This window comes from Peromyscus californicus, unplaced genomic scaffold, assembly GCF_007827085.1.
Source record: "Peromyscus californicus insignis strain IS unplaced genomic scaffold, ASM782708v3 Scaffold_7__1_contigs__length_154581171, whole genome shotgun sequence".
Classification (NCBI taxonomy): Eukaryota; Metazoa; Chordata; class Mammalia; order Rodentia; family Cricetidae; genus Peromyscus; species Peromyscus californicus.
The window spans coordinates 104,821,605-104,848,264 of record NW_026294595.1 but is presented as its reverse complement, the minus strand read 5'-3'; the positions used below and the strand labels follow the sequence as shown (position 1 = coordinate 104,848,264).

At 48.2% G+C, this 26,660-nt stretch overlaps 1 protein-coding gene across 1 annotated transcript; it reads right to left on the bottom strand.

Annotated features, from left to right (window-relative positions):
- Positions 1–5,852: 5,852 nt before the first annotated feature.
- On the bottom strand, positions 5,853–24,950 carry Tgm6 (transglutaminase 6). Its single transcript, XM_052723702.1, has 13 exons — positions 24,866–24,950; positions 23,512–23,685; positions 22,740–22,982; positions 21,408–21,526; positions 19,756–19,884; positions 17,562–17,739; positions 17,012–17,150; positions 15,531–15,634; positions 15,218–15,460; positions 13,539–13,880; positions 8,615–8,769; positions 8,241–8,374; positions 5,853–7,085 (listed from the first exon to the last, which is right to left on the bottom strand). Exons 1-13 carry the CDS (start codon positions 24,948–24,950, stop codon positions 6,932–6,934), a joined length of 2,199 nt encoding a protein of 732 aa, XP_052579662.1. The 3' UTR covers positions 5,853–6,931.
- Positions 24,951–26,660: the final 1,710 nt, after the last annotated feature.

Below are 26,660 nucleotides of genomic sequence, written 5' to 3'. Positions count from 1 at the left end.
GTAAGTGCCTTAAATGGGAAACTCCCGGCTTCCCCAAGGCTCTCTGTGCTGCGATGGCACACCTTCATTCTTTGGCAGGAAGTTTGCCCCTCTCCATTGTCTCCTACTTCCTGCTTGCACACACCTGCAAAGTCAGCTAGAGGTGGGGTGATTGCTTAGGACTTCCCAGTCTTTCCTGGGCAGTGCCCAGTCCTGGGCTTGTGTGGAGTCCTGGGCAGCCTCCTTAGATCCCAGGCCTGTGTTGGAGCACATCAGAGTCCCCTATGGTCAGCTAGTTTCCATCTTTTCTCTTTCAAGATCTTTGGTCTGGTCTCTGTTGACTCCAACTTTGGGTAGCTGTTGTGCCTTCGAATTTTACTGCCCCGGGACTGCAGTACAAAGCAGAAGAGCAGTGATGATAATGCACAACATTCCCTTGCTTTCAACCATCCTGGACACCCAAGAGTGTAAACAGAAATGCATCACAGTGCCACTGTCACTGGACTAGCTCAGGCCTGCAGCAATGACAGGCTTACACTAAACGAAAGAGACTCAAGTCCCAGGTATACCATCTTGAGGCTCACACAGCTCACAGACTGCAGTCATTCCCTCAGGCACCTTCCTGACCACTCCTGGGGGAGGAGAGAGTGCCAAGAGGACACTGCAGACTGGACTGTGTCCCTTGACCTTGTCCTAGTAAAGCAGGAGGTAGGAACTCAGCCTCATCCGGAAGCGCTTTAAGTCTGAGGGATTCTTGGGCTCCATTGTTGATAATTTTAAATTTGAGATCCACTCCACTAGCCTAAATTAGCACTTCCAGCTGCAGATGTCTCTGAAAATGTGAATGCCGTAGGAAGAAGGAAAACAAAGTCACAGGCAATGGAGTGTGCAAGTGTCACATGTTTCTGTGATGTCAGTAACCCCCACCCCACCTCAACGTGTGCCCATAGACCGGCATGTCCATCCAGCCTTGGTGATCAGGGGAGCTCACTCCACAGACACCCGTGAAGAGATAAAGATGTGTACCCAATGGGGATGCGCATGGGTTCTGGACCTAAGTGGCCTGAATTCACTGACTGCTCCTCGGCTGGGAACTTCTTAACCTCTGCTTAACACAACACCTCACAGGATATAAAACAGAGACAGGAGGATGGCCTGTCTACTTGGAGTATGGTAAGCATGAATGAAGTGCTGTTATTATGCTGTTGAACTCCTAACCTCCTAAGCCTCGCTGGTTCAAACCAGCTTCTCAAAGCCTAAGAGTCTGTCTAGACTAGACACCCCTTCTACAGGTCCACACAGCAGCCAGCCAACTCAGCACTGTGGTGGTTCAGGGTCAACTTGACTGGGTCTTGGAGTGCCTAGAAATTTGACCAAACACTCTGGGTGCTTCAGGGTGAGATTTGAGTCAATAGGCTAAGTAAAATAGATACCCTTCCTCAGTGTGGGTGGGTCTTATCCAATCAGTTGAAGGCATGGGTAGGACAAAAGGGCTGAATAAGAGGGCATCCTCTTGAAAGACTGCCTTTGGGCAGCCGGTTGCCAGTGCTGAGGAAGCCCAGGACAGGTGGCGGGACTGTGGGTATGTGTTCAGCCCTGGGGAGTCTGACCTGGCCCTGGTTGCTGAGAGCACTCTCCCCTCCAAACTCCATCCAAACTGCAGATGCATGAGCAACTTGTCATTATTTTAAGCCTTAAATTATGGGTTGGTTTGTTACACAGTAGTTGGTATCTGAACACAGCAAATGTGTCATGGTAGAAGTCACCTAGCTAGGACATTCTGAGGGTTCTGCCATCACCAGAAACATCTTTGCATGTTTCCTCTGTCCTAATCTCTTAAGAGCCAAGTTCCAGGACGTGGCTATCTGGGGCAGGGTACTCAGTCTGGTACATGCTAGGGGAATACTACAGAAGGCTTAGGGTTTCTCAGCCTGGGGAAGAGGAAAAGGCTGTTGAGATGGGAGCTGAAGAGTCACTCTGGGAAAAATGTCCTTGCTATCCAGAGAACCCTGCTATGCTTTTGATAGGTGTCCCATGGGCCTGTGTGGTCTCTGTCAGTGGATACTGGAACTTTTTTTTTTTTTTAACCAAACAAAAACAACACCACATTTATTCTCTGTGACAGTTTTAAAGATGACTCACATCTTACACAAAAGAAGATGATGTTGGTTTAAATTGTTAAATATGTGTTTATAATATGAAAAATAAAACAAACAAAACTATGTCAGATGCCCATTTTGTGTCCAATAGTTTTTAGAAAAAAAACATATACTATTACCTGTCCATTAAAAATACGAAAATCATTAGGTATCATGGTTCATACCTATAATCCTGGCACTTGGATGCAAGGGTAAGAAGAGTGCCACAAGTTCAAAACCAGTCTAGTCTACATAGGGAGTTTAAGAAAAGCCCAGGCTGCATATTAAAAACCTGTCTCAGAGAACAATTGTTTGTAAAGAGGAGGGAACAAACCAGTAGCAGACAAAAGGGCTTATGAAGGCAAAACTCACAAGGCTCCGCACTTCCTGCCTTTGTGCGATCAGAGAGAAGCACACATCCTGACGTACTTCCTACCTATGTATGTATGATCAAGCACACATCCTGTGCCTTTGGGGCAACCAAACTTGTTTACCGATGGGAAAATACTGGCTTGTCATCTTACATGAACAACAGCCCCCAGCGTTCCAGGAAGTTATCTGTTCTGGGGCAAGTGGGGCATACAGGTTAGAGGCATTTTTGTTTTATGATCTCTGAAGCACAGTAGTTTAAACTTAAAACATAACGGTAGCCATCACAGGTGCTGTGCGATTGTGAGCAAGTGACTTAACCTTTTTGCCCCCTGCTTTTCTTTCTCATTTGCAAAGAGGGCACAATAAAGAGCCTTCAGATAGAGTTGCTGTGAAGGAAAGATGAACATTTGTAAGGATCCTGAAGTAGCTCCCAGCATGCACGCTAGTTTAAGCACGATTTTTATTGTAGTTAAAACCCCTTTCTTTCTCTGGCTTTTCTCTCTAAAAATAGGGCTGTCACTTTTGTTTTCTTTTTGGCACTCAACACTAAATTCAATTAGTTGATTTATTCAATAATTCATTTCTGTGTTTACTTTTATTTCTCACTCTGTGTGTCATACTGTAAAAAAATATCCCATTTGAACACCTGTCTTCGCTGGCTAGAGAGTGTGTGAGGGACATATGGCACAGTCTTGTCCTTGGACTTATGTAGCAATCAGCATTCAGTATGGGGACCCGACACAGCCCTGACCCCCTTCAGTGCCACTGACTCACTGACTGCTCACTGGTAGGGAGCACTGCCAGTAGATGTTGTCCATTTAGGGACATGCCAGCTGTGGAGACCCCTCCTGATCAGCATCATGTTCCTAGGCAAATCGGTGATGGCTTCCATCAGAGAAACAGTCCTGCCAGTCATCCTGGACACACTGACAGGCCATTCCAGCTCTGGAGCTACCTGAGGTAAGGAGAGGGGGGACACACTGCCCTAGGCTGTCACAGGGCCACTGTCACGGCTCAACTCCTCCCTCTGCTCACTCCAGCTCTCCCAGGCCATGGATATGGACCCCCAGGCTACTCCTTATCAATATCTTGTACTCTAAACTCCACCTTTGAGTGGCCTCCTGGGAATCTCAGCCCTGAGCTTGACAATGATCTGTTGGAGGACCCAGGAACCTTTTTCCACTGCTCTGCAATGACTCCTTCTGCAGAGGGGAGCGTTCCTTTCACTAGGAGTAGCAGATGACCTTCTGTCCAGGGCTGGTACTGCCACAGTTTCTCTCTCTTTGGGGACACGCATAAGAAAAGGGGAGCCATGTGACAGAAGAGACAGGCCTGGTCAGATGTTCTGTGAGCTGGTTGTTTTGTCAACTTGATACAAATCTCGACATACCTGGGAAGAGAGAATCGTTTTTGTTTTTCAAGACAGGGTTTCTCTGTGTCGCTCTTGCTGTCCTGGATCTCGCTCTGTAGACCAGGCTGGCCTCAAACTCAGAGATCAGCCTGCTTCTGCCTCCTCAGTGCTGGGATTAAAGGTGTGCGCCACCATGGCCTGGAAGAGAGAATCTTGAGGAGATGCCTCAATCAGATTGTTCTATGAGAAGTCGGTGGGACATTTTCATGATTAATGATTGATGTGGAAGGGCCCCGTGTGGACAGTGCCACTCCTGAGCCAGTGGTCTTGGGCTGAGCAAGCCATGGAGAGCAAGAAAAGCACACCCCTCCATGTTCTCTGCTTTATTTCCTGCCTCCAGGTTCTTGTTCTCCCTCAGTTCCAGCCTTGACTTCCCTCAGTGGTGGACTGTGATGTGGAAGTGTAAGCTGAAATAAATCCTTTTGTCCCCATGTTGCTTTATCACAGCGATAGAAATCCTGACTGTGACACTCTGTGAGGACTACACTGTGGACATGGCTTCTCTCAGTGAGAACTGGGGAGGACAGGGTGGGGGCACATCACACTTCTTCAGTATTTCTGCCCCATGTCCTCGAAGAGAAAGGAAGTAATGCTTAGAGACCTGGTCCAGGAAGACAGTCATTTTCACTCAGTGACTGGGACAGCAGGTATGGGTCCCATTTTAGAAGTACAGATTTGGAGAGAACAGCTAAAGCCAAGACCTAGAGCCAGATCTATCTGAGGCTAGGGGTCAGTCTAGGATCAGAATTCATTAAGAGGTCAGCATCAGATCCTGTGTTGGGTGGGAACTATAGTCTGGCCTCAGAGTTGCTGTGGAGAGTTGGTCCGGGGCAGTGTTAGTATGGATTCAGTTTGGTGCTAGCCAGGTGTCGGTTTGAGGACAAGGGTTAGGATTTGGTTTAACATCAGGGTTATGATCCAGCCCAGGCGTGAATCACAACTCAATCTAGAATCACTGTCCCAAGCTGGGAGTTTATTCTAGCTTCACTCTGGGAATCCTCAAAACTTGCCTTCGCCCTGGATGGAGCTGGATCCTAGCATTTGAGTTAGGCTGCTGTTCTGTGGAAGGGTTGGGCAACTCTAACCCAGGCTAGGCTTGGTCCGCAGCCTGTTTTAATAATGTTTATCGTGACATATATTTGATTGTGCAGCGTCTATGTTGACTTCAGCGCTGTAGATTCAAAGTTGAGCAATTACAGCAGAGGCCTCCTGGTTTGCGAAGCCTAAATAACTCACGCTGGGCCTTCACATTGACTTACCAACCCTGGGCTAAAGGCTTGGGAAGGGAGGGGATTTGAGTGTCTAGAAGATCAGATCCCTCACCTGTCTCACTGTTCAGAGCTTTCATGAAAGCAGATAGTCCTTAAGGGCTGGAGTGACTTAAGGGCAGTAGAAGGCCCGAGTCTCATGTAAAGCCTTAGTGCTACCAGTCAGGGCTAGAACATCTCGTGAGGCCTGTTTTGGTCCCATTGAAGTCCTATCTCAATCAGCTGGGAAGCACCAGGGAAAAGGGGTGTATAGGAAACAGCTACCTGGCAGGCTGTCCTCGTCCCCCAGACACACACTGTCCCGGGAAGTTTAGTTGCAGAACTGTGCATGCCCCCACCCTCCTGGCTGCCACAGGGCCTCCAGCAGGGCTAGGCTGCTCGCTCCGTTCACTCCTGCTCTCTTGACCTCTACCAGTGTTGACCCCAGGTGACTTGTCGGTCAACATACTGTGGCTCAGGCTGGCCTGAACTCACTCTGTAGCCCAGGTTGGCCTTGAACTCATGGCAGTCCTCTCCCTTCAAACCTCTTGGCACATCTACTCATCTGGCCTCTAAGTCTCATCTCACATTTTGTAGAATTGTCAGAGAAGTACTTGTATGGAGTGCCACAAGAAACATCTAGCAAATACCGTGTATTTGCTAGACTCCCAACATAAATTATTCTCATCTGTGTTTAAAAAAAGATTTATTTCAATTGCATGTGTTTGGGAGGAGGGTGTGTAGGCACCTAAGTACAGGTACCCACAGAGGCCAGAAGTGTTGTTGTGAGCTGTCTGACATGGGGCTGGGAACCAAACTCAGGCCCTCTAGGAGAGCAGAAAGTGCTCTTAACTGCTGAGCCATGTCTCCAGCTCCCTCATCTTCATTTGTATCCAAGAGGCACCACACTGCAAATGCACCTGTTGTGTTGTTGAAAGTTCTTAAACTGTAGCTTAGTGTTAATTCCTTGGGCTGTCCATAAATTTCAGTGCTAAATTCCATGTCCTGTGTCATATTCTTCATGGCCCAGTGGTGACTACTCTGTCCTTATCCCAGGCATCAGTGTCCTGCTTTGACTCAAGTGTAGGATTTGCACAGTGCCAGCCATTCTGGTTCCAAGAAAGAGTAGCTGACTGACCCAGGGTGGTTCTGTGGACTCCAGGATGGCCAGAGCCGGAGCATATCCATGCTGCCGAGTCTAGGGGAGGACTCCTTTGTCTTCTTCAGCTGCCTCCAGGCAGCTTTAGCCCCTCAAATCCAGAATCAGTGTCTCCACTGAGTGGCAAACCTGTTGCTTAAAATCCAGTGCTTTTTTAAGAACGTGAGTTTGGGGTAACAGTCGGGGGACTGGCATGGATCTCAGTCCTGCTTCTGCTTTGCTTTCTAGCTTCAGGAAGGCTCCTCTGTAATGGTGGTGCTTTGGCCTGTAGAATTCTTGGGCCCAAGTGCGGCCAGGACATTTGAAGAGTCGAGAGAAAAGCAAGGAGCAGTGAGCTGCCTGGGCTGAGCTGGCAGATCTAACTAGGCTGGGGCTCTCGGGAGGCTGGGCCACGCCATTCTTCCAGCAGAAAGGTGGCGAGAGCTGGAGGATCCCTCAGCTCTGACATCACCCCTTGTCCTGAAGGGAAGGATTACCGAGTGCAGCGCATCAGTGCCCTGGGAAGGACCTTGCCTAAACTCATGAAGGGGGGCAAAGACAGAAGCAGGGCTAACCCGGACTCCTGGCTCTTGTGTGGGAGAAACAAGCAGATGGACAGAATCCTCCCCAAGTCACTTGAGGCCCCTCACTTGGCTGTAGCCACATGGATGATCACAAAACCCTTGATGTCCGGGAACTGTGAGCTGACGAGGTCCACCTGCAGCTGCCTTGGGCCACTCTTGGAGGGGGTGATGTTGAACTGGATCAAGGCCCTCTCCTGAGGCTGCAAGGTGGGCACCCTGGAGGCAAGAGCAGGGGGAAAAGGCAGACAGTCAGTCCTCTCTCCTTGAGTCTAGCCTGCCTGGCTTTGCCCAGATCCTCAGGATCAAGAGCATTACCCTCGTCTATCGCTCACATTTCTCCCCTTTGGCCATGTTCTTCCCTCTCTGGTGCTGGCCCTGAGCAAGCCTTGCACTTCAAGTCTCCTTGGCTTTTGGCTCTAGCATTCCTTCTACCTTGCTGCCCTTTCCTTTCCTAACACACCAGGAGCCCAGAACCAGAGCCTCCCCTTAAGGAGACCTTCCCTTAGCATCAGAGACCTGTGCCTGGGAACCCTGTCTTCCTTGTCTATGCCAGAAAAATGCCTCATGTTATCATTATCATTTAGGGACCACTCCCAATGCCAGTGGCACCGAAACTTCTCCTTAACCCCACCCCACCTTCTCTTAAGGGCTGTCTCTGGTCCCCTAGAATGTGGGGATTCACCCCTCATACTCTTCTCATGGTAACAGCCATCTTAGTGTCCCTAATAACGTCCATGTGGCTGGGAGCACAGATTAGACTGTATTGAGTAGAGAGTAAATGAATGAATAAATGAAAGAATGGGTAAATGAGAGAGCAAAGTAAACAGTGGGTGGCTAATGAATGAACCAGTCAAAACTGAGCTGAGTGAATGAATAACCGATGAGCGAAAATATGAATAAAAGAGTGGATAATGAATGAATAAAAGACAGCAAATGGGGCTGGAGAGTTGGCTCAGAGGTTGAGAGCACTGGCTGCTTTCCAGAGGACCTGGGTTTGATTCCCAGCACCCACATTGTGGCTCATAACCAAATGTAACTCCAGATCCATGGGATCCCAGTGCCTTCTTCTGGACTCAGTGGGGACCAGGCACACACGGCACACAGGCATGCATGTAGCACAACAATCATATATAAATAAAAAAAAAAATAAAGACAGCAAGTGAACGTTAAGCAAGTGGGTAAATGAATGAAAATATAAGTAATATGTGTGAATGATCGATCTGCGAGGCAAGTGAAGTAATGGTTAAATGAATAAAGGCTGATGTTGTGGGCAGTAGGTGTGTCCCCAAAGCCCAGAGTCTCTCCTGCTACCTCCTCAGTACCTGTTCTTGGCCCAGCCCTGTCCTTGTCAATCAACAGTCCATCACTTACTCAATACTGAGCTGTCCTTGGAGAAGGCCACTGCCTTCTACCATCAGCTTACAGTCCTTCACGCTCTCCGAGAGGGGGTTGATCACCAACACTTCCACAGCAACTGCCACTCCTACCACTGCTGGGCCCAGCACCTGGAGAGGCAGCATCTGTGAGTCACCCAGCATCCTCTGCATCCCCACTTCCCCGAAGCCCATGGTTCAGGCTGGGCCAGAGAATGTGGCATCACTCGTAGCCACCTCTGCCTCCACACACCCTGTGAGAACGCCACAGTCTTCTCCACCCTTGAGGCTGATGCCTGAGGCTCAGACTCCAGTGTTGGAAACCCTCCACCAGTCCTGTCAGAAACAGGGTGGCATGTGGACAGGAGTCACCTTGATGGTGATGAAGTCCTCCAGAGTAATGTCCTTCTCCACCAGGAGCTTCTCTCCTTTACTGACAAGGCACATGGCAGCCAACAGGATCTTCTTGTCCTCCGTCAGATCTTCTTTGTACTGAGAGTAAGATATTGTGACTGGGATCTTCTTCTCTGAAAGGGAGAGCATACAGGAAACTGAACCCAAGGCTCAGAGAGGGTGTTTTCTTACCCAAAGTCCCACAGCAAGAATCCACATACACCTGGGTTCAAATCTAGGCCAGGGAGTATCAGGATACCAGGCTGTCACTCCAAGAGTGCCCAGACAGCTGCATGAACTCTTCATAATTATTCAAGATGGAAATGTTTGATACACCATCTGTCCGTCCCTCCTGGAATTTATTTACTGTCTATTGGGTGCTTTTTAGATATCAGGTCCAGAGAAGAGAGATCAAACGATGGCCGTCAACTTTCAAACTCATGGGGGCAACTTCCTTGTAATGTCTCCAAGCACTGCTTGGCCATGAAGGGCTGACTTTAGTCAGCTGTGGGCAGGCTTCACTAATATTCCCTGCCAGTACTCTCATACTTGAATTCCCATGGTCCAGATCTTCTGTGTGTGTCTCCCTCTCCCCAGCCACACACACCTTGCCTAGGCATTCTCTTCTTGCGGAGCTCACTACAAGCCATAGCTAACTCTTGGCTCTATTTGGATTTTTTGACCTCTATTTATCTCGTGTGTGTACATGTGCACATATGCAGTGAGTCCTCTTTTGCTTGCCCCGGGCTCTGTAATAATCTATTGTCCTGCCACTTATTTTCCTTTTATTTCTGACCCCAAAAGCATTTGGGTTTTTACTTAGGGAAGATCCTTAAATGTCCCCGTTAGCTCAGAGTTTTGCATACAGCATGCTGCTCCTATATGCCAGGAGGTTGATCTCTGTGTTAAGATGCTATAAGGCACATTCTATTGGTAAATTGTCACATGTTGTTTAGAGTCACTGAGAAGCTGGCTTCAGAAGTGTGGTTGTCCCCTTCCCCATTTCACACACAAACATATTTGTCTCAAAGTGTCTTCCAAGGTCTGGGGATGGGCTGCTCTACTTCAGTCTGTGACAGGGAGGGGGAGGGAACAGCAAAATACCCCAAGAGTGAAACACTGTGTCCTTGAGAAGAGCTGGAAGGCAAGCCATTTCCAACAATCTGAAGGAGCCTGAAGTGGGAAAGAGACACCACAAGTTCAGGCAGGGGGCACTCAGTCATGGAGAGAAAGCTCAATCGGGAACTCACTTGTCAGCCTCAACCTCCCCGGTTTTTTTCTGTTGGATGTTGTGAGCACCAGAATTGGCCATGGTCTCTTCAGCTGTAGCTGTGTTCTTTCACTTGGACACCTCACCAGAGGGGACACTACTCTGTCCTGACTCTCTTGATTGGGAATTCCAGCTGGCTGCCTTAAAGGGGCTTTCCCAGTTGATTTCTGGTGAATGTTTCAAGGTTTTTTTTTTTTATTTTAAAGTTTCAGTTAATGTGTGTGGGGGTTGGGCCTGCACCACTTGCATGCATGGTGCTGGTGGAGGACAGATGGCATCAGATCTCCTGGGACTGGGGCCACAGGTCATTCTGAGCCACCAGGTGGGCACTGGAAATCAAACCTGGGTCCTCTGGAAGAGCAGCCGATGCTCTTAACTGCTGAGCCATCTCTCCAGCTCCTTTGCTGGGGTTTTTGTGAGTGCTCAGTTTGAATCTCTCTCTCTCTCTCTCTCTTGATTACTTAGCAAATTCACTCATTAGAACAGAAAATATGTTATAGTAGATCATTCCCTGAGCCACACAAAACAGATTCTCCCTTGTTTGCTGGGCTCCCTTACTTTACTGGGTTATTACTAGAAGAATCCTTGCTACAACAATAATAATTTTGGAAACAAACTTTGATTAAAGGACTAGGGTGTACTGGGAACCTGGAAGCACTTTCATGGATGAACTAATAAAATCCTTTTAGTTCATGCATAGATATTATAACTATTATCCTCAACTTACAGTAATATAAAAAATAATGAAGATGTGGATAATATATGTTCATTAGATAATTAGGCCAAATACTTTATATTTATCATTTACTTCTTTCCTGGTCATAGACCATGATTCTTCAAGAGTGATCCTGGGACCAGCATCATCAGAATCAACTGGAAACTCATTGGAATGCAAAGTTCCATCTTGGAGAACCAACGTATGCTGCCAGTGATGCACTTGGGCAGAGTGTTGGTCCCAGTTCAGACCCTGAGAAAGCTGGCCCCTCATGAAGTGCAGATCCCCAGTCATGAACTCCATTCTCAGTTAAGAAACGCTGAGTCTCTTTCCCTCAAGTAGTGATTCTCCACAGCACCTCAGCCAGCTGGAAGTAATAAACAGCGACTGAATATCCATCCAGCAGATAACCTTTCTTCTCAAGCTCACATGGAACATTCACCAAGACAGATTATATTCTAAATTCATAAATAACATCTTAATAACTGTGAAAAATAGAAATAATGCAGCGTGTGCCCTCAGATCATGGGGAATCTAATAGAAAACAATAACAAAGAGAACTGGAAAATCCACAATGCTGGGAATTAGGGGATATGCTACTTTAAATAAAAAAAAATGAGCTTTGCTACTTAACTCAGGCTGGCCTTAAACTCATGCTCTATCTGCATAAGCCTCCTGACCACTGGATTAGATGTTTGTTCCACTGTGCCTAGCTCAATACACTTCTGAAAGAATATGAGCCGAAGAAGAAATGACAAGATAAAAATTTAAATATTTTAAACAAAATGAAAATAAAAATACTTTGTGAGGAATGTCAAAAGTGGTGCTTAGAAGGAAATTTTTATTATATATGTGTGTGTGTGTGTGTATGTGTGTGTGTGTGTGTGTGTGTATGGCAGATTGAAAATTATTAATCTAGGTATCCACAGAAAAATGGAAAAATTAAAGCCAACATATACCAGAAGAAGAGGAGTCTAAGAGCTGGCCTGGCGGCAGGGGTCTACAACCATCGCTACTTGGGAGGCTGAAGTAGGAGGACCACCATTCAAAGCCTGCTGAGCCTACAGGGTGAGTCAAGGCTAGCCTGGGTAAACTGGTGAGACCCTGTCTCAAAATAAAATGAAAACGTGGAGGGGGCAGGGATGTTACTCAGGGTGAAGAGCCTTCAAAGCATAAAGCTCCACACTCAATCTGCAGTAGGACAGCAACCAACCACCAGACAAAGAAAAGAAGAAAGGAATCATACAAAAAGAGCACAACACAAAAGAGAGAGAAAGGGAATGACATTAATTAGGGTGGAAATCAATGAAAGTTAAAGTCAAAAGATAAATCAGTATTGAAAATCAACCAAGCCTAAAGCTGGTCTTTGAAAAAAAAAATACCTTGATTTTGTTAAAAAAAAAAATTAAGTTCAGTAAAAGGGTACCTACGAAGAGCTTATAAAGTGAGGTATGATATACTAGGAAGAGAGCACAGCGTGGCGACACTTAATTAGAACTGTGCTTTTCACAAGGCAAACAGGCAGGGAGCGTTTAGAAGGGAAACCTGTCAACAGTTTGTAGGTAGGTGGTGAGATGAGAGGCGATTTTCTCGTTTGCTTTTGAGTTCTTTAATGAATATGTATTATTTTGAACATGAAAAAAACGCTAAAAGCCAGTAGATGTTAATTTATTCCATTACACAGTGTTATTTTGTGATTTGGATTTTTGTGACAAGAAATGACAAAAAGAGCTAAAAAGCGTGTGGTACCTCCTTCGTGCGTTGTTAGCCTGTGTAAGCCCACGAGGTGTATTTGCAAGGGACTGGTCCAGAGGGGTGACAGCAATCAAACCCTGTTCAGCTGTATCCTTAGAATCCAGACAGGGGTGAGAGAAGCCAGACAGACTGATGATACGCACAGACGTACACAATGCACCCGTGTATTTAGAGAATTAGGAAAGACACGTAAGGACAGAGACAGAAATGGGAGACATACATACAGAGAGAAGAGCGACACACAGCTAGGGAGACAGAAAGAGGGACAATATGTGTGAAGAGTGAGGGAGAGACAGAACAAGGAGAGAGACGAAGTGGGAAAGGAAGGAGGAGCAAACAAACGGGGCCATCTGGGAAATCACGCATAACGCATGACGTGTTCAGGGCTCATGAAAAACATTCCTGACTGATGGAAAGAAAAGCAACAGGCCAGTTGAAAACCATTCAAACCCTTTCTAAAGGCCCAGGGCCTCGCCATTTCACAGTGAAATGCCAAGTGTGGCTTTTAGGCTAATGCTCCACCAAGTGAGCATCCCCGGCATGGCATGAGCCGTCTCCTGTGTGGCCTGGAGACCAAAGGCTGAGTGCTGAGGTGCTGGCGCTGGCAGTGTTCCAGGCGTGGAACCCTAGCCCCTCTCTGCCCTGGGTCTGGAGTTCCTCCAAGCCTGGCTGTCTGGGTTCGGGTCCTGCTGTCACATGTATCAGGTGTGAATTTGAACTCTGGGTGTGGGTCTACTTCTCTGAAGGATGGAGCCATTGCTGGTATCTAGGATGTGTGTGGACTTTAGAAGAGTGACACAGAGCACGTCCTGTATTCTGTGACATGCTCCCAGCATGTGCTTATTTGGTCTGTAAATAATCACTTTGGTTGTGATGACTAGGTGACAGGTCACCTCACCCCTAAGGCCAGTTTGCCACTGGCTGACTGTGGGCTTGTGTTGCCATTACAGTCAAGTGAGCCACACGGTCATGATTTCCTCCCCTGACCTTCAATTTTTTTATCTGTAAAGTGGGGGCAAGAGACAGGTACTGACATTAAAGCTTCGGGCCATCCTTCCTGGAGATGAACGTCAATCTGGGAGTCTCCCTCTGCTGCCCATCCCCCAGTCAACTTGGAACAGGAGGTGTATTGGCCAGGTCCCACTAGGCCACCCTGACCTTACCTTCTTGTGGTCCCAGCTTCACTGTGTGGGATTCACGCAGGATCTCTGCCACGGGCTTGCGGGTGTAGAGGATGGTAGCACCACTTAGATTGACTCGGACCCGCTGGGCCCTGGAGGTGAGGCTGGTCAAGCACAGAGCTAGCTTCAGGTCCTGGCCGAGCACCGGTGGCTCCAACACTTTGAACTTGCCAGTGATGCTGGGTTTGGTGGCCGGTTCCAGGAGGTCATCGCGCCAGACACCGCGCACACCGGCCCTGCGGATCCGCCTCCTCCTCCCCCAGGCTTCGATGCTGAGCAGTTTCTTCACAGCTTTGCTGTACACTTGCCTCTCCTTCCGGGACCCTGCAGGGTATCCTTACATCAGACACAGGCAGCACTCTCCCTCAACCCAGGTCCAGACTCTGTTGCTCTGGGCAAACCCACCACTTATTGCCACTTTATATTCCCATGACTCTTGAGGGCTTGAAATGGAAGCCCAAGAATCATAGGGAGCCCTTTGCCAAATGCCCATGTTCGCTTCTCTGTTTAAATATACTTTACAACAGTTGCTAACACATCAGGTCAGGAAATTTCACATAAAAATGCAGGTTTTCAGCATCTCTGACAACTGGGTGAAAAGAAACTCATTATTGCCATCATGTAACGGGATGCTGATTTCTTCTCAGGCCAAAAACCATCCCAAGACTCCACATTCTGAATTCCAGAAAGTCTCTGCAGATGGCAGATCAGCTCTGTGGGGAGAGCTCCCCACCCACTACCTACCCCGATGCAACAAGAGGACAGAAGGGTGGAGATTTCTGGCAGAGATGGGAACTAAGGCAATGCTGGTGCCCGTGAGGTATGGATGCTCAAGAGAGTCGAGGCGAGGTTTGGGATGTAAACGTGGAGCACCCTACCCACAGTTTCACCAGTGTTAGGGTGCCTCAGATTGTCTGGGCAATATCTGGAGGGCATGCTGTGGTGGGCACACCAGCCCTGGTAGAGACATTCAGAACAGACTCACCCTCCCTCCTGTAACTGCTAGCATCCCTGCTCTGGTTTGTGCTCAGGGAGCAGCAGGGACAAACTCTGATTCCAGTTTGAACCAGATCTTAATCACTTGGCAGCATGTCTTAACAAACATAAGTGACTGGCCGTATGGGTCAGATTACCACCCCATCCAGGGACCTGCTGCCCTATAGGAAAAGGAGATCGTCAGAGTACAGTGTTGGAGGTGGCGATGAGGAAAACACCCATCTTGTTTTTGTACCCCAACAAATGCAAGTTCTTCCATAACCAGGGACTAGGGCTGTGGCAGAGGACTGGAAGGTGACGAACTCCAGTGACAGCTACTGTTGTTTTGCGCTGTGCCTAGTCCCTGTTTCCGACCTGTGCCATTGCTAGCCCCTGCTCCTGTCTCCACGATCACTCTGCACAACTGTTAACCCATGTGCATGCCTGTGCAATCCTTGGCATATGGCAAGCGTTGGAGGAAACAACACTATTCTTGCTGTATATGGGAAAGCTAGCCCAGAAGAGGTGTGCAGCGAGCAGAGAAGGCAGGTGCCGGCAGCATAGACAGCGCCGAACTGCGGCCGTCCTCACATTTGGAGGGGATCCGGCTCCAGATTTTCCGTGGGCCTTCTGCAGCCCACAGACCACCATGGGGAGGCTGATAAAGTCTGCTCCATGGCGCCCACCTTCTGGATACTTGTAGAGGCCTGTGATGTCCACACGAGAGTCACTGCCCACTGCCTTGGTACTGATGCACCTGCCGATCTTCTTCGTGTCTGAGTACACGCGCTCCCGCCTCTTGTCCTCGTGCCACAGCCAGGTGATGTAGTCTGCGTTGACCTCGGCAAAGACGAAGGGGCCATCGTGGGCTAGGTGCACATCACCCTCACGGATGGCGGTGACTGAGGCAGGGCCGCACTGGAACATGCCTGGGCAGGAGGAGGAAAAGGATGAGCAGTGTGCTGCCAAGGGGGTCCGGGCCCACCCAACGATCCCTACCTTCACTCTCTTCTTGGGGTGTGGCGTCCAAAACCTGCCAGCCATCATAGGAGGGGCCCAGGTCCTGTCGCGCAAACCAGCTTTCATTCCAGACGTGGAAATTCCTGCCAGAGACACACGGGCAAGGCGGCTGTGTGCATACAAGAGGCCCAGAGAAGGGAAGTCCCTACTTCAGACCAGCCAGTGTTGGAGCTGCACCCCATGACCCACTCATTCACTTGCTCTGATGGACTCATTCACATTTGTGTGTGCATGATTGCGTGTACACATACCAACAACCTGCTTTCAAGATACCAGAAATACAGCTGTAGGGAAGACCAAAGATCTTGCCCCCACCCAGCTCACGCTGCCTGGCTAATGTAAGTATATGTGTGTGTGTACATGTGTGCATAAGTGTGCGTTTATATGTGTGCATCTTGCGTGTTTGGATGTGTGTGTGCTTCTATGCTTATGTGTCTGCATGCTTGCATATTTGTGTGTGTTTATGCCCTTGTGTGCATGAGGGCTTTTATGTTTGTGTGTGCTTGTGTGTTCCTGCCCCTGCATGCATGCAAGTTTGTGGGTATTTTTGACCATGTGTGTATGAGAGCTTGTACGTTGGGGTATATTTGTATGCCTGTGTGTTTGCATGTTTTTGGTTTTTTCATGTGTTTATACATCTTCCTACTTGCGTGTTGGTGTATGTTTTGTTTCTGTGTGCTTATGTGTATATATGTATGTACGTATGTATATATATGTCAGTGTGTATTTATGTGTGTCTCTCTGTGTGTACAAGTGTGTGTAAGTATGTGCATATGTGTATATCCTTGTGTACACACGTGTGTGTTTTTATTTTAATGAAGATGACAGGAAGACAGGGACCCGCAAACACTGTAATAAACACTGTGCAGAGAACGAGGGCCTTGTACCAGGAAACGGCTGCTGGAAACATGCTGGAAACATACTCTAGGTAAATGACTTCTAAGATGAGGCCGATATTCAAAGGAATCAGCCAGAGAAAGACTGAAGGGAACAGCATTCTGGATAGGAGGAACAGTGTAGATAAAGGTCAGGAGACAGGAAATTGTGCTCAAGAACTAGGAGATGTGTAAGTATCTTGGGAGTGATAAATAGGAGGGTAGGTAGGGTGTGGGCTGTGCAGACATTGTGTAGGCCCTGGTGAGGAGGGCTTGACTATTTTCAGCTTCCTGTGCTCACAGTGAGAATATGAGGTTAGGAACAGTGGTATTACTTGCACACGGCTACACGGCAGACAGGCAGCAGAGGGAAACCAGATCCTGCTTTACTGAGCTGGTGTTAAGGTGGCAGTGAAATCCTCTGGGGAGGCCGCTCTCACTGAAAAATACATTGGTAAACATCTGGGGGCCAGAGGGAGGTGACAACATTGGGAAGAGAGGTTTGTATAAGAAGAAAGAAGGATCCAGTACTCAGGACTGGACTGGGCAGCCCCTGACCCCGATGCTCAGTGGCCCAGGACCTACCACATGCTGTCTTCTGTCAGGTCCTCCAGGGTCCGTCCAAAAGAGTCCACATATTTGTCCACACTCAGGTTGCCATCAGTGTCATGGGCTGAGTTGAAGTTGGACACCACCCTGGTTGCGATCCCCAGGCACCTGAGGACTGTGGAGTAGCAGGTCAGAGGGAGGTGCCCAGCTCGATGCACCCTGCTCTGCCTCTCTTGCCTCAGTCCCTGGTCTCTCCACTGTGGCTCTCCTCTCTCAGAACCACCAAGTCCTCTGGAGTCTCTCAGAGGGCTTTGCTGGAGATACTACTGTTACCCTTGTCTGGGTAGGAAGGTTTTAGATCCACACGGCAATGCCATGAACCCTTCTGAGGGGATCCGAGGACCACAGGGAGGATTTATGCTAAATAAAACACCAAATGCCAAAGAAACGAACTGTTTTCTCTGTTCTTTAACCTGATTTCTCTCTCCTCTTTATTAACGAAAACTGATTGAGGTACATGCAAATCTATGCAAACACATGCAAACCAAGGGGCATACGTGCTGCTGAGAGGCTTTTCTTCCCCTACCTGTGCACATGACTCCAGCAAAGACCCAGCACTGGCCGTACTTGACTGGTTTGTATCTGCCCTTGAACCACTTCTGCAGGATGGCCACACTGCCACGCCAGTTCAGTGGGCTGGTGCCACCGCCATATTTGCCCTGCCACTGGCCTTGTACCACACCCCGGTCATTGTTGCTGTTCACCTGGGCAGAGAGGGTGTGAGTCAGTCACTGGGCCGGCATCTCACCTTCATCATCAAATCATCTGCACTTGGAATCCCAAGTCAGTGGGGTCGCCAACGGGTTTAAGTTGCCTGAAAGTTAGGGCACACTGCTTTCTTAAAATACCACTCTGTGTGTGTGTGTGTGTGTATGTGTGTGTGTGTGTGTGTGTGTGTGTGTGTGTGTGTGTGTGTGTTTGTGTGTGTGTGTCTAGAATGTACAGCACATGATTGGCATGCAAGAGGCCTGGGGTTTGATCTCAAACACCTCCCCAAACACAAAACTAAATAAAGCCTATTTTTGGGAGACCTTGCCTTGGAGGAGGTGGGAATGGGGGGTGGGTTGAGGAGGAAGGCTGGCGGTGGGAGGAGGGAGGTCAGGGGAATCTGTGGTTGGTATGTAAAATGAATAGAAAATCTCTTAATAAAAGAAAATTATTTTAAAAAATAAAGCCCATTTTTACACAACTTATACTTTTCAATTATCTTCAATTTGGATAATCTGTTGTCAAAAGTCATCTACGATTTGGGAGCATTTCCTGCTTTAAATATCTGTATGTTAGTTAAATTTGGGGCTGCCAGTGGTACTGTAATCATAGCGGCAGTCTGGTGCCCGCTGAATGCTACTCTGTGTCAAGCATGGTCCTAAGGATTTTACGTCAAGAGAGTTAACTTGTTTTAAGTCCAGTGTAAGGTCTTTTATCTTCCTGTATCTGCTGTGTCCCTTTTCCCCAGAGGAGAAAAGTGAAATTACAAGGGATTGGGGGACCTGCCTAACTGGGTTAGCAAAGGGGTGATCCCTGAGTTCAGGACTTGCTGTGACTTGCAGCCTGGGATCCTTCACTGGTGTTGACTCTGACTCCATCATCACTCTGAGGTCTTGGGGGACCAAGGGCATCTGAGAAATACAGCTTTACTTTTAGAATCCCATGACCTTGACATCCACATGGGGTTGAGGCTGCTATTAATGAGAGACTCTCTCAGAGGACCAGGAAAGCTGCTGTGAGATTGTGTCTCCTAGAAACAACCGGGAAGCTACACCCATGATACCTCAACAGTATGGCTGCCTAAACAGGATCTGAACGACAACACCCATAGACGTGCTAACTCAGAAGGGGGAAATGATGAGACCGGGAGAAATGGTCTTCCCCAGGGGTGAGCTCCCTAATTTGTTATACAGTACCAAGTGCTCAGTCCTAAAATCATATACACACAAGTAACACTAAACAGACCAAGCAGATTGTATTTACATATTTAAATAGTATATATTTTAGCACCACACACACATACACACCCCAATAACAATGGAAGAAAAAGAGACCATGCTTTTGAGAGGGAGCAGGGGGAGTGGTACATGGAGGGGCTGGAGGGCAGAAAGGGAAGGGGTATAATGATGTAATTGCATTTTAATTAAAGAAATAAAAAATAATAGAAAAATAGTAGGCTCTCTTCCGGCCTTTTGTGACCTGTAGCCTCCAGCTTATGATCAGTTAAAGTTAATACTCCTTCCTTGGAGAAGTGGGGCCTGGGCCTCTACACTTTTGCCTGAAATGTCCTGGGACTGCTTTGACCACAGAAGTGAGATCACTGGCCAGTCCCAGTTTCCAGTCCCCGCCAGCCTGGAGGCCTGAGGGAGGGCTGGGAAGTCCAGCAGGCATGGCATGGGCAGGAAACAAGGAGCCCCCAAATACCAGAGTTAAAGGCTTGAGATAGATGACTCTAGCCAACCACCTTGGGGATGGAGCCACAACCACCCAGGAACCCCCAGCAGAAGCATCCAAGAGCTGGGGTAAGCGAGGCCCATGGTGTCCTGCCAAGTTCTTGACCTACAGAAATGACTGTAACACGGGGTTTGCTAGCACAGACTTTGGGTGTGGTTGGTTATGCAGCAGTATGAAAAGCAAGAGGTGACTTGGTAAGATTCTTAGGGTTCAGTGCTGGGACTAGTTTGGGGTATCCTTGAAGGAAGGCTATGTAAGGATGGTAGTGGCCTCCTTACCATAGCACTGATGATTCTGGTAACATAGACTGGGTCATGGCGGTGGGACACATCCATGGCTGGGTCATCCTGGTGACTAGGACTTCGGTCCAGGATGGAGAGGCAGATGTTCAGGATGTCCTCTTCAAACTGCTCCCAGAGAAGCTGTACTCAGAGGCCAGGGCCTTATCCATATTCTAGGCCCTCCCGCAGCCCCACCTGATCTGTGGCTTGTGTTTGTATCAGTTTGCACCAACTCCCCCTGGGGACATTAAAAATCCTTCTTCAAAGGGTCATCTTGGAACCAGAAGCTCAACCTTCCCAAGATTTCCCATGATGGTCCTTGAGCCACATACCTACTTTACTGACACACTACTTTGCACTACATGTTTCATGGACATTTGGACCAGCTGGTAACATTTAACAACTAGGATTTTCCATTCAAATTATCTCTGAGAATCTGGAAGGTTGAACAACGCTGGGCTCCCATGGTAGGAAGAGGTCGTTGTCTCAATTTCCAGTGTATTATCACTGACCAGTCCCTGGGCCCTTAGTGCTTTTGACCCCCAGCCTGTCCTTAGGCAGTCAAGTTCCATGTGGAGTTTCCACCAGCAGAGTCCCTTGATTTCTACTCTCAGTTGCTTGGGCTGCTCCCATCCTGCCCACCCCCCTCCTGCCCATCTAGGTCTTGCCCAACTCTGCGGATCTGAACCTACTATCTATCATTCCATATGCGGTTCCTTTCACCTTCTCCTGAGCTGCTTTTGCTCCATTCCATACACCCCCCCCCCCCATTTTCTTCACCCACTGGGACTGGTCTTGTAGCTACAGTCAGCCGTATGTGTGTAGGTCCTGTATCCTTGTGTCTGAATTGGATATATGTATGGTTTTTTCCCTTGTCATTCCTTGAACAATGCAGCGTAACTATTCAGCATCTCCACTGTTTTGGCATTAGGAGCGACTTGGAAAGAAACCAAACACACACAGATATCCAGGTCCCACACAAATCTGTCTCTTAGAGAAGGGACTTGGGCGTCTGTGGGTTTTAGGGTCTGCAGTGGGGACTGGAACCAGTTTTCTTCAGACATGGACAGGCTCTCAAAGCAGAGTCTCAGACCAACAGTGTCAGCATGACTTGGGAACATGCTTAAAATGCAGATTCCTAGGCCTGGCCCTACAGCTGCTTAAGTCAGACTCTCTGAGGGAGGAACCTGGCCACCTGTGATTTTAGGAGATCCCCTGTGACTCTGATACATGCTCTTGCTTGAGAACCACTGATTGAAGCTACTTATATTTCTGACTTTTAATTCTAAACAGTATCCAAAGTAGCTCCCCCTTTCCAAGGGTCCAGGATAGGCCTTAGCATGGGGAGGGGGGCGTGTGATGGGTGGTATTTGAGTGAATGAGTGAATGAATGAATGAATGAATGGATGGATGGATGGATGGATTTGCCTGCCTTAAGTCAGCCCAGCTTGTCCCTCCTAAGAAGAGGTGGGTAGACAGAAGTCTCCCAGGCTGCCTTTACCACCCCAGCCCTGGGCCACCCTCTCTGGTTGTGCCCCTGAAGACCTGCCCATAGTCCCAGCCTTGGTCCACCCCCTCTGGTTGTGCCCCTGAAGACTTGCCCATAGTCCCAGCCTTGGTCCACCCCCTCTGGTTGTGCCCCTGAAGACCTGCCCGTAGTTCCAGCCCTGGGCTCGGATGTGCTTCTCCACTCCTCGGAAGATGATGCCACTGTCGTTAAGCACGTACTCTTGCCTCTCTTCCTCTGAGTCCAGAAACACATCGTCCTCTGAAAAGCAGTCAGCAGGCCATGGGGGCTGGGGCTTTGTCCCTACTGGCCTGGGAAGGGCTTAGCTATATGAGAGAGCCTGAGGGCTGACATGGTCAGGACAGGGAAAGTGGCTTACTGGCTCCATGCCCCTCTCCACTAAGACAACTTTTCTGGGTGTTTTTTCCTCCCAAGCAGGGCCTAACCCTTTGAATCCTGATCCATCTGATGTCCCACCTTGATGCCAACAGCAGCCTTATAGTTTCTAAACATTAATAAGGTCCTGATCCTAGCCACCCCCTGCCGAGGCCTTGTCATGGGACTAGGTTGCTGCACTAGGCAGATGAATTCCCACCTCATCCGCAAGAGTTAGGCGCTGTTATTATTCCCACCTCGCAGGTGTGGAAACGGCCTCCTTCAGGGATGCGGCTTAGAACAGCCTGACCTGCCCCACATGCATGCATGCTCTAGACATGCCTGACCTGCCCCACATGTATGGATGCTCTCTGCATTTTAGAGTAGCCTGACCTGCTCCACATGTATGGATGCTCTAGAGCAGCCTGACCCGCCCCACATGCATGCATACTCTAGACATGCCTGACCCGCCCCACATGCATGGACGCTCTCTGCATCTTAGAGCAGCCTGACCCACCCCACATGCATGGACGCTCTCTGCATCTTAGAGCAGCCTGACCCACCCCACATGCATGGACGCTCTCTGCATCTTAGAGCAGCCTGACCTGCCCCACATGCATGCATGCTCTAGAGCAGCCTGACCCGCCCCACATGCATGGACGCTCTCTGCATCTTAGAGCAGCCTGACCCGCCCCACATGCATGGATGCTCTCTTACCCACTCTTGAGCTTCTCCTACTTTTCTCAGCCCCCATTTGACCTCCTGGCTTCTCACATCAGAAGCCTCTATCTTCCTGGCCCTCTCACACAGGTTCTATTGTCATGCCTGATATTGTGGGACCTGTATCTGGTTCCGGCTCTTGTCTTCCTATCCCTTATCTTGCTTCTAAGGCTCCCCCCTCTGCCCCCCACGGATAGACCTGCCTCTGAGGACATGGACGGACATACCACCTCAACTTTCTTTTAATATTATCTGGAGGTCTGTGAATAGCTAAGAAAGTGCCAAGAAAATTGATTTTTAGAGTTAAAAATAAATTTCAGCAAGTAGGTTAATTCAGATCTTCCAGGGGACCCTCGGTCTCAGTTATGGAAGCTCCTACCTGGGCACCAGGGATTGAACAGGAGAATAAAGTGGCCCAGCCTGTGGTCACTGTGTTTCCGGCGGGAAGAGGCCCTGGCACTCAGCAGGTATCGGCCAATGACTGCATTGGAAGGGCTCGCAAGGCTGACGGTGATGGTGTTTTCTGTCTGTTCCCCCTTTGCAGCTGTCCAGATGTCACCTATTTCTAGCTCTGCTGTCTGGAATATGGCTTTGGTGTGAAGAGCCTCAGATGCGTGGGGCCCTGGCAGGGAGGAGAAGGGATCAAGAGACTCTACTCTTAAATAGGTTGCTTTAGAGAAGCAGAAATGCCATAGGCCTAGAAGCCCAGAGTTTATCCTCCAAATGCTGGAAGGCTGGAAAGGGAAGGACTGGGCAAGCTCAGGGAGCCCAGGGGGAGAGTGGACACCTCCCAGCAGCCTTGGCTCTCAGCTATCCCTTGGGCAAAGGAGAAAGTGACAACTAGCCTCTTCTCTGGCTGGAAAAAGAAAGGATTTAGGCTCCCAAAGTGCGTTAGTATTTTCCACGACCATCAAGAGCCCTTTACATACATGGATTCCTTTACATACAGAGGGCTCCAGAAAGGTTACCTCACACAGCTGGCTGCTGTGTACTGGTGGCATTTTCCACCTTTCCCTTGGAAATGATCAGAAGCCCACTTCCCAGGGACCCGCTTCCCTCCAAAGCCTGGGCTACTAACTGAAGAATCTCAAATTACTGGTCATAAAATCAGTAGTCTGGGGACCACCAGGGGTTCTGGCAAGGCCAGTTACCTGTCTCCACAGTGAAGATGAGGGCCTCCTCGCTGTCCAGGACTCCACTCAGCTCCAGGGTGAGATTAAATAACTGGCCCCTTCGAACCACCAGCTCAGGGCAAGGGTAATCTTGGGTGTGGTGGGCTGCACCATTTTCTGAATGCTGCCAGTCCACCTTGGTGATTCTGACCCCTGAGCAGGGAGAGGAAAGAAGTGAGGTCAAGCTTCTGAGGCAACTTCGTCTGTCTCCGACTGTCCTCCATCTGCTTCACCGTGTCAGTACTGGTCCGTCTATTTATGACATACCATTGGTTCTCTTAAATTCTGTAAAGTCCTTAGGCCTTGAATCCTAGCCAAGGTAGGTGGATCTCTGTGAATTTGAGCCAGCCTGGTCTACACAGCAAGCTCCAGGCCAGCCAGAGCTACATAGTGAAACCCTGTCTCAAAACAACAAAAACCCCAAGCCCCAAACAAACAAACAAACAAACCAACAAAAAACAAGCAAAAGACTCACACAAACAAAATGCAAAAATCTGAAAGTTGAAACTAGAATGCAGTTTCTTGTTCAGATTCACCTGAGAACATGGGTGTACCACCTCAACTTTCTTTTGCTATTGTCTGGAGGTCTGTGAATAGCTAAGAAAATAAAGAAAATAAATTTAAGCAAGTAGGCTAATTCATATCTACAGAATGCCAAAGATTGGTGACATATTCTTTCCATCAGCTTGCTGTCTGGGTGCCGAGATAGATTGGTGAACAAGAGAGACATGGTGCTGTCTTCAGTGATTGTATGGTAAAGCTCAGTGCTCATGAGCGGGGCCTCTGAGTCAACTGCAGTGACCAGAGCTTGACTTGACCATCTATTGGATGAACTACTTTCTCCTTGAACTATCTATAGCTTACTTTCCTTCTCAGTAGGATGGGGATAATGATGCCATTGGAGTGGTTCTGAGGACAACTTCTTGTCATTTAGATCACTCAAAACATGAGAAATAAATATTCATCGTTATGTTCCAAATGAGCTGGTGCATCACCTGAGTGGTTGAGTCCACATGTGGCTAATTACTGTTTGGACACATGCTGTCAGGAACACAAGAGCTGAAAGGACAAGGACAGAGGGCCCTAATGAAGTCTAAAGAGTGACAAACAAGATCTCCTTGCGAAGGTGGCATTGAGGCTAAGTCTTCGATTGGTGGGGCCTCTCTTGGGGAGAGAAGGATGATGGATCTGACCTCGATCCCAGAACCCTCATTCTTTGTCTATTTGAGGTCGGTTCATTTAGGTATTGTGTGTCGTACTGAGTACTGGGGGCCCAACAGCCTATGGTGCTTCTGACGTTTAGGGAAAAGCTGCTGTGAGGGTAGATTGTTACCAGCAACAGACCACCAAAACTTGAAGGGAGACGAGGAATGGGCTGTGGTACTTGTATATCCATGGGCACTGTTGTACAAGTACATTCCTTCTTGTATTCCCCTTCTTGTATTTGAACACATGGTTCCTAGCTGGTGGCACAGTTGAGGAGGTTTAGGAGGCGTGGCCTTGATTTACAGAAGAATATCCCTGGGGATGGGCTTTAATGTTAGAAGCTTCACACCACTTTTAGTTTTCTCTCTTCTTTGTGCTTGGGTGTGAGAATATGAGCTCCTGGCTTCCTGCTCTGGGTGTTGTGCCTCCTGCTTGGTGCCATGTTTCCTCACTGTGATGTTCTCTTATCCCTCTGGACCAGTAAGTCAAATAAGCTCTCCTTTGTATAAATTACTTTTGGTCCTAGTATTTTATCATAGCAGCAGAGCAGTAACCAATGCCTACCTTTTTAATGATTATAGTATATTTAATTTTTTTTTAGCCCAAAGACAATTTTAATAGAACTTGAAAGAAAAATAATAGGGCAGGCAAGATGTAAGTCTCAGCAGTCCTGGGAGGACAGAGATGGAGAAGAGGAAGAGGGAAGCCACACCTCTTCAGTTAGGGTCCTAGGAAGCAGACACATTTGGCAATGGACACTGAAAGCCACTATAAAAAGGGACAGGGTTCTTCAGAGAAACAGTGAGAAGGTCCAAAGGAGACTCCAATTCCCCCAAATTCCAAATATCTAGAATACCCCAAAGTACTCCAAATATTCAGAAATGGGCTCAGCCTGGACTCTAGGAGGATTTCTGGTGGTTAGATAAAAGCCAGTGTTCCTCAGGAACTTGTGAAGCTGGTTCCTGAATACCAGAAGGAGTCATTTCCCTTATCACTGGCAGAAGGGACAAATGGCCGTCTGTGGTGCCTACTCATATACCAAAGTGCATGCTGGCCTCTAGGCTCACAAGTACTTGTTACATATTTCTAAGTTACATTAGGGTCCTAGCCCTTTTCAGCTCGCCTCCCCTAAACTCCCTCCAGTTCATGGACTTCCCTCCCTGCAGCTACTCATTCTCCTTGTGACCCTGCTATTTCTCAATATCTGACCACACCCCTCTCTCTTTGCCCCCCCCCCCTTCTCTCCCTCATTCCACCCTCTCCTGTCTATCTGTGATAAGGATGCAGATGCCTCAGAAGGTGACAGGAGCTGGTGTGATCTATGACAAAGGAATAGGAAACCAGCACAGATTCCCATGACCCGAGGCTTAAGCCCCCTCATCAAGTCCCATCCCTTTATAACCATCCTGAGCCATGTCAGGACCGAGATGATTACCTCCCAATAACCTTGTTGCCTATTCCTGTGGGATGAGTCAGAGCCACGATTATCATTAAGCTTGAATCTCAGAAAGCATCTCTCTCATAGCTCCCCAGACCAGGGTCAAGTTTCCTCAGCTGCCCTACCACTTACCTTTCTTCCTTCCTTACCTCTCCCTTTCTCCCTCTTTTTCTGACAGTGTTTCATGCCATCCAGGATTCCCTCAAATTCACTATGTAGGCAAGGATGATCTTGAATTCTTTTTTAAAAATTATAGATTTTTTTGAGATTATAATATATACATCATTTTCCCCAATTTCCTCTCTCCACATCCATATACCCCTTGCACTTTCAAATTCATGGCCTCTTTGTCTTTAATTATTTACACACACACACACACACACACACACACACACACACACACACCCACCCACCCCTAAATACATAAATATATAACCTGTTCAGTCTACATAACATTATTTGTAGGTAAGCTTTGAACTCTATC